At 44.2% G+C, this 15596-nt stretch overlaps 1 protein-coding gene across 3 annotated transcripts in view; it reads left to right on the forward strand.

The window, feature by feature from the left end:
- MINDY4 (MINDY lysine 48 deubiquitinase 4) overlaps nucleotides 1-15596 on the forward strand; it is a 102051-nt gene that overhangs the window by 6717 nt on the left and 79738 nt on the right. For all 3 annotated transcript variants that reach the window (XM_076332019.1, XM_076332021.1, XM_076332020.1), the window contains exons 3-5: nucleotides 4578-4786; nucleotides 8425-8683; nucleotides 9719-10137. In XM_076332019.1, coding sequence (XP_076188134.1) covers nucleotides 4578-4786; nucleotides 8425-8683; nucleotides 9719-10137 — 887 coding nt within the window. The remainder of the gene's footprint in view (nucleotides 1-4577; nucleotides 4787-8424; nucleotides 8684-9718; nucleotides 10138-15596) is intronic.

Genomic DNA, 15596 nt, shown 5'->3' on the forward strand with positions numbered 1-15596 from the left:
ATTTCAGTCTACGCTGGGGATATTCTGTAAGAATAGTTTCACAAGTTTTCCTGTTTATAGGCCAGCCTTTACTCTGTGCAGTGAAGTAAAGTGCTTCTTTACCTGTGTGGCCTAGGTTTTGATGTAACCATTCTCCGAATTGATACCACTCAGGATTTAAGGTAATTTTCCTAATTTTAGTTAGCTCATCTACCTTTTGATTCCACTTTGTGGCTGGTCGATTATACTTAGCATGAGCTTTTACCCATCCCATCTTGAAAGGTGTTTTCCTGGACTAAAGATAAAAGTCCCTTTTCCCATTCAGTGTATCATTGTTCTGTTTCTTTAAATGCAGTTGAGCTAAACAATAAAGGTCTTTTTGGCCCATCGGGGCCAGTCTGGAATTGGTTACAGTAAGTAGCATGTTCAGCGAAACCCCATTCGGCTATAATAGGGTCGCGGGGGTGTACTGGTCCCAGTGACTGATATGTTTTTAATTCTTCAGTTAAAGTTTTCACCGCCTCTTTATGTTCCAATTTCCACTCCCAGGGTTTGCCTTTCCGTAAGAGCGAGTATAATGGATGGGAAATGATAGAAAATCCAGGTACATGCTTCCTCCAATATCCTAAAGTTCCCATCAATTGTTGTAACTCCTTCCTTGATTGGGGCATTTGCAGCTCTTCGATTTTTCTTAAGGTATCTGGAGGAATCATTGCACTGCCTGCTATCCACCAAGTACCTAAAAATTTTACTTCTTTACTGGGTCCCTGACATTTTCCAGGTGGAATCTCAATTTCTGCTTTATTTAGTGCTTGCCATACTGCTGCTGCTGCTTCCCCCACCTTCTCAGGGGAAGTTCCTCCAATCAGAATATCATCTATGTATTGGTACAGTTTCACTTCTTGGGGGAGTGAGACCGTCTGTAAAAGTTCAGCAAGTGCGGCATGAGCAACTGTAGGTGAATGTTTATACCCCTGTGGGAGTCTGTTAAAGGTATATTGTACTCCCTCCCAAGTGAAAGCAAACTTCTCTTTATCCTCCTCCTTCAAGGGAACCATAAAGAACATATCTTTTACATCTAGCGCGGCCATCCATGGGTGTGCAGCTGCTTGCGAAGTAGCTGTTAAGTTTGTGACGTTTGGTACAGCAGCTGTTCGCGGGGCTGTACTGGCATTCAGGCGCCGATAATCGACTGTTAAACGCCACCTCCCGTCTGGCTTCCGAACTGGCCAGGTGAGTTATACAGGGAGTGGGTTCTGGAGATAATTTGTCGTCTCTCCAGGTCAGCTATGACTTCAGAAATTCCATTCCGTGCCGCAGCAGCAATCGGATATTGCGGCACGTTAGTAATTTTTGACTCGGGGAGGGCAGGGGCTGCGCGGAGTGCGCGCACTGCGGCCTCCCGCTTTCTACCAGGGTTGGCATCGGTGTTTGAGCCCAAGGACCACACGCTGCCATTCGGCAGGCGCCAGGTTCGGCCGTTTAAAACGTCGAAACCTAAAATATTTTCGTGATGATCTTTAATTGCAAAGCGAGTAGTCGACATGCGCTTCTCGCCCGGGAGCCGTAAATTGGCCTTGGCAGTTTGACACATAACACTCGCCCCATTCACACTGGTAATCTTAACTCTTTGCCGTCCGGATCGCACGCCCAGCTTCTCGGCATCTTGTTAATATTGAAACTTGTGCTCCCGTATCTATTAAAAGTTTCACCAATTGTCTCTGAGGGCCAACTGGAATTAAAATGTATGGGCCGTTGTCACTTATCCACTGATAAGCTTCCACTTTCCGGACGGGCAGGCCCAATCGCCTTCCGGACACTACTTGTTTTTTTTTCCTTCATGCCCTGCAGTTCTTCCCTAAGGGGGAGGAAGGGGTTGTCTCCCTTCCTAGGCACTGGCACCAGAGGAGCTGAAATACTCTTTCTTTCAGTGTTCTCTCATTGACTCAAGATAATGCCAGTAGGCTGACCTTGAATCACACCTCTGGGAATGCCTAGGGCTAACGCATTCTTCCATACTTTTAGGTGCTCTTCAGCAGCTTCCCAATTATGCCAATTGTCACAAGCCCATTATTCTGAGAATTTGGGACTCGGATTCACTCCATGCCTCCGTAAATAATCGGTGATACTACTTGCCATCCTGCCGACTACGCCAATTTGTCGCGGATTAACGCGCATTGTCGCATTAACGCATTAACGCCTGCCCCTGGTAGTTCTCACTTAGGTAGGGTTACAGGAGATAAAGGTCAGGTTGGGCGGGGGAGCACACCTTCACGGCCATAAACTTCTGTGGTGTTTCTCATGGTTTTTTTTTTTAATTCAAGGGCATGAATAGAGTTCTAGAGTCCATGCTTCTCACCAAGTTCTAATAAAATGAACCACAAATACTGAAGTCAGTAGACAAGACAACAAAAAAAGCTTTTACAAATATATTAATGACAAGAAGAGAGCCAAGGAGAATCTCCATCCCTTATTGGATGCGGGGGGGAACATTGTCACCGAGGATGAGGAAAAGGCTGAGGTACTCAATGCCTTCTTTGCCTCAGACTTTAACAGGCAGACCAGTTATCCTCAGGGTACTCGGTCCCCCGAGCTGGAAGACAGGGACGGCGAGCAGGATGAACCCCCCGTAATCCAAGAGGAAGCAGTCAATGACCTGCTACGCCACCTGGACGCTCACAAGTCTATGGGGCCGGATGGGATCCACCGAGAGTGCTGAAGGAGCTGGTGGAGGAGCTCGCCAAGCCACTCTCCATCATTTATCAGCAGTCCTGGTTAACGGGGGAGGTCCCGGACGACTGGAGGCTTGCCAATGTGACACCCATCTACAAGAAGGGCCGGAAGGAGGATCCGGGGAACTACAGGCCTGTCAGCCTGACCTCGGTGCCGGGGAAGATTATGGAGCGGTTCATCTTGAGGGCGCTCACAAGGCATGAGCAGGACAACCAGGGGATCCGGCCCAGCCAGCACGGGTTCATGAAAGGCAGGTCCTGCTTGACCAACCTGATCTCCTTCTATGACCAGGTGACCCGCCTAGTGGATGAGGGAAAGGCTGTGGATGTGGTCTACCTGGACTTCAGCAAGGCCTTTGACACCATCTCCCACAGCATTCTCCTAGAGAAGCTGGCAGCTCACGGCTTAGACAGGTGGACTCTGCGCTGGGTCAAAAACTGGCTGGACGGCCGGGCCCAGAGAGTTGTGGTGAATGGAGTTACATCCAGTTGGCGGCCGGTCACGAGCGGTGTTCCCCAGGGCTCAGTACTGGGGCCGGTCTTGTTCAATATCTTTATCGATGATCTGGATGAGGGGATCGAGTGCACCCTCAGTAAGTTTGCGGACGACACCAAGTTGGGCGGGAGTGTTGATCTGCTCGAGGGTAGGAAGGCTCTGCAGAGGGACCTGGACAGGCTGGATCGATGGGCCCAGGCCAACTGTATGAGGTTCAACAAGGCCAAGTGCCGGGTCCTGCACTTCGGCCACAACAACCCCATGCAGCGCTACAGGCTTGGGGAAGAGGGGCTAGAAAGCTGCCTGGCGGAAAAGGACCTGGGGGTGCTGGTCGACAGCCGGCTGAACATGAGCCGGCAGTGTGCCCAGGCGGCCAAGAAGGCCAATGGCATCCTGGCCTGTATCAGAAATAGTGTGGCCAGCAGGAGGAGGGAAGTGATCGTGCCCCTGTACTCGGCACTGGCGAGGCCGCACCTCGAATCCTGTGTTCAGTTTTGGGCCCCTCACTACAAGAAGGACGTTGAGGTGCTGGAGCGTGTCCAGAGAAGGGCAACGAGGCTGGTGAGGGGTCTGGAGCACAAGTCTGATGAGGAGCGGCTGAGGGAACTGGGACTGTTCAGCCTGGAGAAAAGGAGGCTGAGGGGAGACCTCATCGCTCTCTACAACTACCTGACAGGAGGTTGTAGCGAGGTGGGGGTCAGTCTCTTCTCCCAAGTAACAAGCGATAGGACGAGAGGAAATGGCCTCAAGTTGCACCAGGGGAGGTTTAGATTGGACATGAGGAAAAATGTCTTTACTGAAAGAGTGGTGAAACATTGGACCAGGCTGCCCAGGGAAGTGGTGGAGTCCCTATCCCTGGAGGTATTTAAAAGACGAGTAGATGAGGCACTTAGGGACATGGTTTAGTGGGTGGTGGTGTTGGGTCGACGGTTGGACTCGATGATCTTAGAGGTCTTTTCCAACCTTAATGATTCTATGATTCTAAGTCAGGTACTAAAAATACTTGTTCATTCTACATTCTTTTGAAGTTGACCAGGTAACATTAGAAAAGGTGTATTCTAGCACAGTTAGCATACTTTGCAATGTTTGGCTAAAATGAGAATGACCATAAGAGGTTGTTTCTTCTGTACCATGCTTACTTCATTTAACACAGCAACACCTTCGAGCTCTCGACATTCTCTAGCTGACATCTTCCAGTTTCCTGGATTGTTTGTATGGTCACATCTGGGATACACTCAGAGGCAGCTCACTCTAGAAAGTAGTTAATATGTTCAACTACTGTACAGCGTAAAAAGAATATCCTATCTTAGACTGCAGCAAGACTAGCAAAGAGTTTCAATAGTCACCAAGAACTTTTTCTTTTTGGATAGGCAAAGGAGAACCCACTGAAAACACTTCTTGAAATTATTACCAATTACTTCCTTGAGCACTGTGGGACTTCCAGAATCATCAGTTCAAGTTCTGCTCTGTCAACTCCTCAAAGTAAGAGCTCAACATCTCATCCGCCCGACTTCTCGGATGAAGATCACGTGCATGGGAGTGCCATTAGGCTCGATGAAAGTGAAACTCAAGCCTACAGGTACAGCCTTCTTTCTTTTTGCCCTGTCTAGTCACTATTTTTTTTAAATTAAATAAGGGAAATAGTGTTAAAAGTTTTATCATTTATACCTTCAGCTACGCTACCTTTGATTAGTTTTCCTAGTAACACAAGGCCTAAATTTCCAGATTAAAATCTCCTATGCAAGCCACCCTTCAAAAATGCTTTGACGTTTCGTACCAATTATGAAGACTGATAATCTCAATTGCATCTTTCAGTCACTGAAGCACATAAAAGTCTGAGCTTTTATGCCTTCTAAATTGGAAATACTCAAATTGAAGCACATTCTGATGAAAACCTAATCACCTGCACTCAAACTACAGGTATATTCATGCCTTACACAATCAAAAGCAAGGCCTACTGTCTTAAATTCAGTATTGTTGCCAACAGTGTAGGTTATTTCCATCTTGCAAAATACCTGAAAACAGCATGTAACAAAGTCTTTCAATTGCATTTATTAGCGCCTCAAGGTGAAGTAACAGCCCTGCGCTTCAATAGAAAGCTTCTAAAATAGGCACAAAAGAGCAATTCACCTTCCCAGCTTTGACTCTCAGGGAATTAATCTAATGTTATTCCTCATCCTAAACACAGCACGCTCAAAGTAGCTAGGTCTGAGTGTCAGTGCTTGCAAAACCCCAGCAAGTCCTTCATTATAGGGAAAGAAATCCAAGTTTTTTAAAGTTGATGCTACCAGCTGAGAAGCTACACTTGAAAAGGAGGCAGTGCAAAAGAATTAGCTGCTTCTCTTTTTCAGATACAGGAGCTTTTAGCATGTTGTCAGCGACCTTCTCTCCCCCTGTCTGATACCATCCCACCTCACGCTGCCTCAGAGCTGGTACCTGCCTCATTTTCTCCCCTTGCCCTAGACACTGCAAGTTGTTCCATTCCCCCTGCGAGCCCCTCCGGTGCCTGCAGGCCTTCCTTACTACAGCAAAAAGCCTTCCCCTACAGAGGAATCCACTAACACCCCCCCTCCGACACCGAAGAGCAGCACCCAGCAGAGTTAACCGTGCGCTACGCACCCCGACCGACCCCCCACAAAATGGCGACCCCCCCCTACCGCCCGCAGCCCCTTAGAGCCCGCTGTGCGCATGCGTATTGGCAGCCGAGCGCTCCCCGCCCCCGCCCGCCGCGCGCGGAGGCGGGAGGGTGGGGGAAACCGCAAAGCGAGTGCTCGGCTGCTGGCCCAGAGCGGCCGTCTTTGCTCGGGAAGTGGTGCGCTGTGGGGCCGCTCTGCTTTGCACCGGAGGGCGCTCGATGGTTTTCATCCTCCACTGGCGGGGAAGGGATGCGCAGTGCGGTTGTTGAGTTGACCCCCACAGGCCGCCCCCCCGCACAAACACCCGCACACACGTACACGCTCCTTAACCACATACATCAACACACAAATGCAAAGAGGCAAAGTAAAGCCCCCCCCCCCCCCCCCCGCAGAAGCAATACGTGTCGGTGACGGGAGAGGGTGGGGGGGACGGTGCGGTGCTGTGAGGAAGGGCCCCTCGTCAGCATGGCGCCGGCACCGTCCCTCAAGGGGCGAAGTATTCCCCTTCGCTGCCCCAGCCAGTGGGGCAGGGGGGAGCCAAAAATGGCAGATTAAAGGAAAATCGGAAAGCGAAAACCAGAAATGCCCAACCTTTATGCGCTTAAGAGCTTGGAAACGTTACCCAGCCACACACTGAAAGCTGCTGGCTCTGGAGGGGGCAAAATCCTGTCTTGACTTGCTGGTTTCCATCTAAATCCTGTGTGATTTTGTACCGATTTTCATGCCTTCGTATGCACCAAACTCACCAGTTATGCCTTCCTGGGGTGGGGGGCGACTGAAGTTGGCTGGGGGTGCAAGGAAGGAAAAACAGGTCGACTGGGTGTGACAGGGGAATGTGGCTTTCGGGGCCTGTCCTGGTACAAATCACTATTTGTAACTGAGTTTTCTTTTGAAACCGGCTGAGAATCTGACCCTCGGACACAGGTGGGCACTCCTAGATGGGTGGCTTCGTTTTTCCCTTGGATCAGCCGTGCGGTTCATCTGCGTTTCCGCAGCATGGCCGCAGGAGGATGCCGCAAAGCTGCCACGACGAGGACTGTCGTGGGCAGGTTGCCAGTTTGGTTCAGCCGTGTCCTGTTTCAGCCCACAAAATGAACCGGTGACAGAAACACCATGGCAAAGCGCAGCTCTGTGATCCTCCTGGCCATTTCCATCCCCTCCGGCCAAGGAAAAACCAGGCATTACCAGGTCAACCAGCCAGTGCCTGGAATTAGTTTTAATTTCACCTACCTGCATAATTTTTAACAATGCTTTCAGGAGTGGAGACTGGTTCCTTGTTAAAGAGTCTTCTTTCCTTTTAACTTACCTCTTGAAGTTTTTTTGAATGTCTGTAACTGTTAGAACAAGTCTCTAAGCTGACACACTGTTCCCTTTGGCAATGAGGGGTTACGTGGTCCTAGGTCAGGACTAACAGTCCTCAGATTTTCTAATGCTCCCAGAGACTGATCATGCTCCCTTCAGTTTTCACATGCAGCGTGTCTTCACAACACAAGACGTACTACTTCAAAAACCAATTTTCAGCTGGTTAAATAAAAGGAATTTTTTTGTGGTACAAGATGCTTCAACGCATGGAATTGCTTTACTATGAAATAGGATGGATTTCACATCCTAGAGTGAAAAACAAGTTCAAGGACAGTTACTGTAAAGAAGGCTAGCATTTTCAGGTTACACAATATAAATTTATCAACTGACACAAAAGAGGTCTCAGTGAAGTGGGAACTAGTCAATAAAAGAACTTCCATTTAACAGTGATCTAGTAGTACGCAGACAGTGAAACAGATCCTGATGAAGAAAATTGGACTTGTTATGATTTCTTACAGGCTCAAATGATGACTTTTTTTCTAGTAAGAATATGATTTCTTAAAAGATACTTTTAAGAAAGAAATGCATATAGTGTTGTACAAACGGAGTCACAGATCCAGGTGAATCTCACCTGCATTTCAGAAAGGCTTGTTTATAGCATTATGTATGTGTAGGAAAACAGATGCAAACAGTGAACTAGACCTTGTGTTGCTACCTGGAGGACCAGGCTGAAGAATACGGAAGAGGTCAAATGACAGTAGTGTAGCAACCTATTATCAAGGAAAAGCCCAAATACAGAAGTACCTTTCTTTTTGAACTAAAATAAGTGTTCTACATTTGAACAATGAGTGAAAGGGGTCAGTAGAGTCAAAGTTATACGATAATGATGTTAGCAAAAGCGTTAACAAATTTTTAAACTGCCAACCAAGCAGATGGAGAAGGAATGGGAACTGCTGGTGGTAGCTTAGGACCTGTCTGGTATGATACATATAGTTTGCTTTCTGTTATGATACGGTACATATCAAAATAAGTAAGCATAAGATTAAAGTGTTACACATATTATAACCAATTGTGACACATAATAATGATACTGAAATAATGTCCTGAAGACCTACATATAGATGTTTAAGTGAAAAGTGATTGTATTTGAGTACCATTGCTAGATAATAAGTGACTTAATTTGACAGCAGTGCTTTAATTAGCCAAGCACATGTTTTCATTGATTTCATTGTGCAGTATTATTTTGCTGTTTGAAGTTTTGCCTTTTTCTTCCTTGTAGATACGATGTTGAGAATCCACTAGATAAAATCCTTCCATCCAGAAAACATCAGCACAAAAGTGAAAAATGCCACACAGGGACAATACACAACAGCCACTTACCCTCTGATGGGGATAAGAAGTTAAAAGACAGTCGAGAAGATTTAAAAGCAGCAATGATTTCTGAGGAGCTGAAATCCACAGTGAAGGAGAAGCCAAGGCCCAGGTCTGGTCTCATTGTCAGAGGATTGATGACTGGACCAGTAGCAAGTTCACCAGAGGTGATTTCCAACACTTACAAAATATTTGGCTTAGCCATGGATTTTACATCTAACCTTCTGCGATAAAGTCATTTGCAAATAATATTAAAATGACTTCTGCATGCTAATCCATTAAATCTGCAATCTGAAAATATGTGGTAAGTTAGGGAAGTGGTTCTGGTTAATTCAGAAATTCAAACTGTTTCAGATATAACCACTACATGCAACTACCCCCTGCATGTCTGTGATCTTAGGTTACAGAATTTCTTTACAAATCTTCTCCATTCTTGATATCTCTTGACAGATGGGATTTTCCATTTTCCTAGGAAAATTGCTTTTTTTCCTTAGCAGTAGCTACAGCTTTCAAAGTTTTCTTAGCCACGGGTATCTCTTTTACTCAGGTTTTTCCAAAACCCCACGTTTAATCAGTAGCAGTTTGGAATTGAAAATTACTTTCAGATAGAAATATGTTTCTAAATTGGTCCAATCAGACTATATTCCATCAATAAGTGTTTTCAAAACACAGTTCTAAAATTCTTGCCTCTTTTTTTTTCCTTCATGCTGCTTTTATATAGACAGGAACTTTCCGTGTCTAAAATTAGGCTTGTAATAATGAGAAATTGAAATATTTTAAACATACCATTTTGATAATACTGAAAAGAATATGGAAGTTAAATGGATTAGTTGGATTTTTCTAAATATATCTAATTTGGAAATAAAGACTAGATACCTGTAGTGGGCAGTCTTTCCAATAAAATGTCTTATATGTCTTGTTTTCCTGAGTTGGGTACAACCCGAAAATTAAGCTTTTAGGAGGTATTTTGTTGATGTTCTTGGGTAAAAGAAAGCAGTTTTTAATGGTATATAGCATCTTTAAGTGTATGTCTGTCTTATTTATTATCAATTTTTTAAAAATCTGATTTATTATATAAGCTGATTCCTAATAATAAACAAATTGCTTAGCCCAGAAATTAGTGATAGAGTTTCCTTTGCTTTTCATGTTTATTTAAAGATGCTCAAATTTTAATCTATGGTTTTAATGACACTTGTTTCTAGGATCTGCAAAAAAGGAGGCTTTCGAAACGATCCAGTAGCATAAGCAGCACAGCACAGTTCAAGGGTGAAGAACATGAAGAAAATGACCTGAGTGTCCCAAGTACTGATTTTCAAGAAAGCAAAGGATCTTCAACACAAGTAAATATGGAGTTTGCATCAAAGACTATGTCAAGCTCACACACAAGTTCAGCCTCTGAAAAACTAAGGAACATCCCCAAAGATACAGATGACTCTTTTGCCAAACTGCTGTCTGAAAGAGAGAGGACCAAGACAGAAGAAAGAAAATCAGTTCCAAGCTTTGGTACACACAGCAATGAAAAAAGCCTTAAAGTGAGTGTCCCTCACAGGCATTCAGGGGCTGGAAGAGAGAAGAGAGAAAGATCCCTCAAGAAAAATGAGAGTTGGTTGTCAGGCCACAGGTAAGAATATTTGTAAGAATATTGGACTAAAACATTGAGGAAGTCTGATGGAGGACTAGGAGCGACTGAGATACACCTTCTGATTTCATTGAGGGGAAGTAGCTGGAAGAGGTGAAGATACTGAAAGGCAGAGAAGTTTTAAGATTTAACTTAGTAATTTTTGACATCCCAAACCACTTAAGACTCCTTTCTTGGTCAGTGGAGAGACCCTGGAAGTGCTGGTTTCTCTTTACTGCTTCAAAAGGGAGCTAGTTACTAGTTCAGACTTAGACCACTTAGACATCTAAGCAGTACAGGTGACTCCCACCTGCGGAGGTCATCTACCGTGTTCCGCAGGGACATTGCTCACTCCTTAGGAAATAGTGTTGATTACCTCTAAATATTGCAGTAGTACATCCAGAAAACCTCAGAGGATAAAATTAAGGAATACCAGCCAAGTGCATGCATATGTCCACATGGATCAGTGCAGTGCTGTGTTGAGATATCCAAGCCATGCCCAAACAGGCTGGTTTAGCTACCAGCACAGTGCTGTACCATGTAGATGCTGCCATGTGTCCTTGAAGCAGGATAGCCCGTGTCATTGCAGTGTTTAGACTAAGCCCAGTTAGTGTCCCCACGCATCATGATGCTGCAGCCACACAGCTCCTGTGTCTCAAAGTATTTTACTCAAAAGTTAGCTCAGATTTTTTTTTATTGTGCTGCATTCCTTCACATTTATATAAAAGGTTTAGAAGAGCCTCCTTCTGTGAGCTCCAAATATGTATTTTTGGCTTTTCTCCGTCTTATACTTTTAATTGATCTTTTTTTGATGTTTTTTTTTTCTGTGCAGAATTTGAGAAGAGTGGGAGGCATGGGATTTTGTTTATTTGGGGGTTGCTGAAGCAGTAGGACCCAGACTGCCACATCTCAAAGCCGGCTTCATAGTGGGGCCATGACTTGGGTTAGGTTTTGAAATGCTTCGGGTCGAGTCATCCATCAGAGTTTAACCGATCTGGAATTCTGAACTGCTGTAGATGCTCTAGGTTTGAGCAGTGCAGGGCAACTGTGCCCTGTCCATGCATATGTAAAATCTGCATAATAAAAACTGCTGCCTCATTATCTAGCACTTCTCGTCAGCAGCTCTCAAACAACATTAAGCAGGGGGTGAGTATCACTCTGCCCATACTACAGATGGGAAAACTGAAGCAGATAGAGAGAAACCTGCATGTTACAGGTCACACAGCATATCAATAGTAAAGTCACGCACGGGGCTCGGGCACCCTGAGTGTTGGTCTTGTGGTGCACTCCCAGCGCTAGAGGTGAGCCTGTGTTATGATTGGTAGAAATATTTTTGAGTTTTTATCACCTGCTGCTCCATAAACTAAGGCACATGCCATTATCCCCTTCTGTGGGCCATAAAGTAGTATTTCTGTTTTACTAAATTGAACAGCAGCCAGGTTTGTTGCTTTTTTTTTTAAGTGCTGAAAAAAATCATTAATATGCTAAAACTGCAACCACAGATTTTTAAAAATTATTATTACTATTTTGTTTTCCTATTTAATTTCTTATAAATCTTGGGACATGGTGTGTTGGGGCCCTGTTGAGATCATGAGGAAGCAATGATATATTAGGGCTCTCCACATTTATGTTAGGGGCTGTGGGAATTAACAAACTGGACATCTACTGGAGCTGCAAATGGGCCAAGAGTGGCACTTGCTTCCTGTCCGGAACCAAAAAGGAGCTGAAAATAGCCACCAGCATTATGCAGTTATTCACCTGTGTTAGCTAACTTCATTTGTAAAAGATAATTGAGTAACAGGCCAAAGTACTACATTCTTAAGTCTTAAAATCCACAAGAGGTCAGTTCTCCATTATGTACCGTACTGGAAAGCTGAGCTGTGTCAGGTAACGGCTGAACCCAGGCAATACGAGTCCAACTGTTGCTGAACTGGAACTGGTGCCTGCAGATCCACCTTTGATATTCTGCTTCCAGAAGGATTTATTAAGTCTTGCATGGCTCCGTGTGAATGCAGAGAGCCAGCTCATAAGTCACTGTGGAAGCAGAAGCAACAGGGTCTGACTCCATACAACTCTTGTTTCATATAGCTTGACAGAGCGTATAAGGTAGTGCCAACCCATCATTTAATCCTTTCCAGTTTCAGGACTGTTTATTACTTCACACTCAGCATTAATTGAGGTAGAGAATACAGCTTCAGTGGGCTTTTGACAGCTCCCCAAGAAAGCTGAGAAGAGTAAGTGTATTCATGGTATTTGATAATCAGTGACTATATCGTACATTATTTATGAGTGTCAAAGGCATATTGGACTGCATAAAATTCTTTGGGAAGACTGTGTCTGACCAAGAAATCTCTTGTACTGACTTCACTCAGCTGTAGTTGGACGTGATGACTCTTCCTAACCTTATGCAGTAATTGTGGAGTGAGCACAAAAGAAGAAGCTGGACTGAAAGGGGACTGCCCCAGCGCAGCATTTTGTGCAATGTACTGCAGTACTGTGCTCCATTGCTGTATAAGTGGTTTGAAATAGTTTCCTTCCTTCAGAGGACTGGTTTGGTTTCAGGAAGAACAGAAGAGGGAGCTATTTCCTAAGCAGAGTCTATGTAATCCGTTTCCAAAGCAAAACGGGGACATTCCTGCCAGATGATTTGAGTTAAAGCCAGTAGAGCGTTTGAATTCATGCCGAGCTCTGAGCTCCTGAAAACTCTCACTGAAATCAGGACTACTGATACTCCTGAAGTTAAGTGGAAGTAACAGAGAGTGGAAGTGAGACTCCAAATAAACATCGACCATTACAATATAAGGCCTGGCTCTTGTAAGACTTCTATATCCTCTTGGCCAAGTCCTGCAGTGTCTGAGAGCCTTTCAGATTTGGCCAGAGTGCTTAAGCATTTTGAGGCATGAAAATTACAGTGTAGGAGCGGATATTTGTCTGTATCCTCTTCCATTCCCTGTTACTGCTACCTGACGCCTCTGACATAAATGCTAATCTAAGTATTTAGATGAGTAGCTGAAAATCTATATAGGATTAACCACAGCTAGTTCATTCACAGGCATCTGCAATTCTGTTTTTGTTTCCCATAGAAAACTAAGGACATACAAATTTTATTTTTCCTTCCATTTGCTGTACTTTTTCATTCTCTTTTTTCATATGCAAAAAATGCCGTTGTTGCATACAGGCTGCAGGCATCCATTGTCTACCTATGAGAACAAAATGAAGCAAAACCAGTGCCATGCTTCAAAAGACAAGCTGAATGTTATCGAATAAATGCCTACAAACTGAGTGGGCAGAAATACCTAGCTATTAAAGTATCCTGGGGAAATACAGATCCACAGTATTTTGACTCACAATTTAATGAAAGAAATGATCATGCTTTTTTTTTTCATAAACTATCTAATTCTTAGCTACTGCATGAAGTGTGTGTGGCAGGGTAACTGTATTGAGAGGCCAGACTTGTGACTTGATATTTCAGTCTTATAGTATCAACATGAAGTTAGACCTCTGAGTACCATATTTCACATAAAAGTTTGTCCTCATTAAGAATTGGAGGTTCTGCCTTTGTTCAAATAGATAACCTTTTGCTATCTTGACAGTGAAGATAGCATTTGGATTTCTGTGATGACCCAAATTAAATGCTTACCTGCAAAGAGGGCTGTGTAATTCAAGAGTGAGCACTAAGTTTTCCAAAATGACAGACCAACACACCCACCACAGATAGGAGAAAAAAATGCAAATTCATTTATTTGCATTGCTGTTGCTGCAATTCCTTGTTCCTTTTTAGGGAAATGGAATCAAGTTAGTGAATCAATCAAATGGAGACTAGTGATACAGATGTAGTCTTTGTTTGTTGAACTGCTACTGCTGAGAGCATCTGCTTTCAAATTCAGGTAACTAGTGATGGTTTAAAAGCCCAGTGCTTATCTGCAGTTATTACCTAATTGCTCATAACTATAATAAAAACCTGACTTTTAATAGAAAATTGCTTGTTATTTTTTCAGTATACTCCAGACTTAATGTCAGTCCCCTTGCAGACATAGTCAGTATGTAACGAGTGCACCGCATTCCTTTAATCACAGAAAGATAGAGGTGAAGAACAATTTGTTCACCTGCATCTTCCTTTATCTACATAGTACCTGGCAATACGATGTCTGAATTCTTCCCCAGAAAAGGGACAATAACGATCACAAAGAATTAGAACAAAAGGATTATTTTCTTCCTTGTATTACAGGGGGAATAGAAATTTTTGTTCTGTTGGGTCAATGATAGCTCTTTATGTCATGATTGGTTTTTTTTCCATGTCACTAGGGGTTACTCCATAAAGAAAGTATAATATGCTGTAGAGTACATACCGACTCAGATGTAATTGTGAATGGAATCTATATGCCTTTTTTTTTAGAATTCCTTTATTTTTAATTAATCCAGAAAAAAAGCAATATATAGGTGGCAGCAAATCTTCATGTATCCTCAGCTGTAAGCAAACAGCAGCTAATTTAATGTCTCAATTTGTAGAATCATAGAATCATAGAATACCAGGGTGGAAGGGACCTCAGGGATCATCTGGTCTAACCTTTCTTGGCAAAAGCACAGTCTAGACAAGATGGCCCAGCACCCTGTCCAGCCGAATCTTAAAAGTGTCCAGCGTTGGGGAATCCACCACTTCCCTGGGGAGGTTATTACAATGGCTGATAGTTCTCATTGTGAAAAATTTTCCTCTTGTGTCCAATTGGAATGTCCCCAGGAGTAACTTGTAAGTACAAGTTACCCCTCATCTTTTCCATGTGACTCCTTGTAAAAAGGGAGTCTCCATCTTCTTTGTAGCCACCCTTTAAATACTGGAACATGGTGATAAGGTTTCCCTTAAGCCTTCTTTTCTCAAGGCTGAACAAACCCAGTTCTCTCAGCCTTTCCTCATATGGCAGGCTTCCCAGTCCTTGGATCGTCTTTGTGGCCCTTCTCTGGACCCTCTCCAGCCTGTCCACATCTTTTTTGTATGGCAGGGACCAAAACTGAACACAGTATTATTCCAGGTGTTGCCTGACAAGTGCTGAGTAGAGTGGGATAATGACTTCTTTATCTCTGGTGGTGATGTCCTTGTTGATGCAACCCAGCATCCTGTTGGCTTTCTTTGCCGCAGCAGCACACTGTTCACTCATATTAAGCTTGTTGTCCACCAGGACCCCCAGGTCCCTTTCCACAGAGCTGCTCCCCAGCCGAGTAGATCCCAGACTGTGCTGCACTCTTGGATTATGTTTTCCCAGGTGTAAGACCTTACATTTGTCTTTGTTGAACTTCATAAGGTTCTTGTTAGCCCACCCTTCCAGCCTATCCAAGTCTTCCTGCAGGGTCGCCCTCCCTTCCGAAGTGTCCACTTCCCCACTCAGTTTGGTATCATCGGCAAACTGCATCAGGGTACACTTGATCCCATCATCCAGATCACTTATGAAGATATTAAACAGTGTTGG

This window comes from Aptenodytes patagonicus, chromosome 2, assembly GCF_965638725.1.
Source record: "Aptenodytes patagonicus chromosome 2, bAptPat1.pri.cur, whole genome shotgun sequence".
NCBI classification, from domain to species: Eukaryota; Metazoa; Chordata; class Aves; order Sphenisciformes; family Spheniscidae; genus Aptenodytes; species Aptenodytes patagonicus.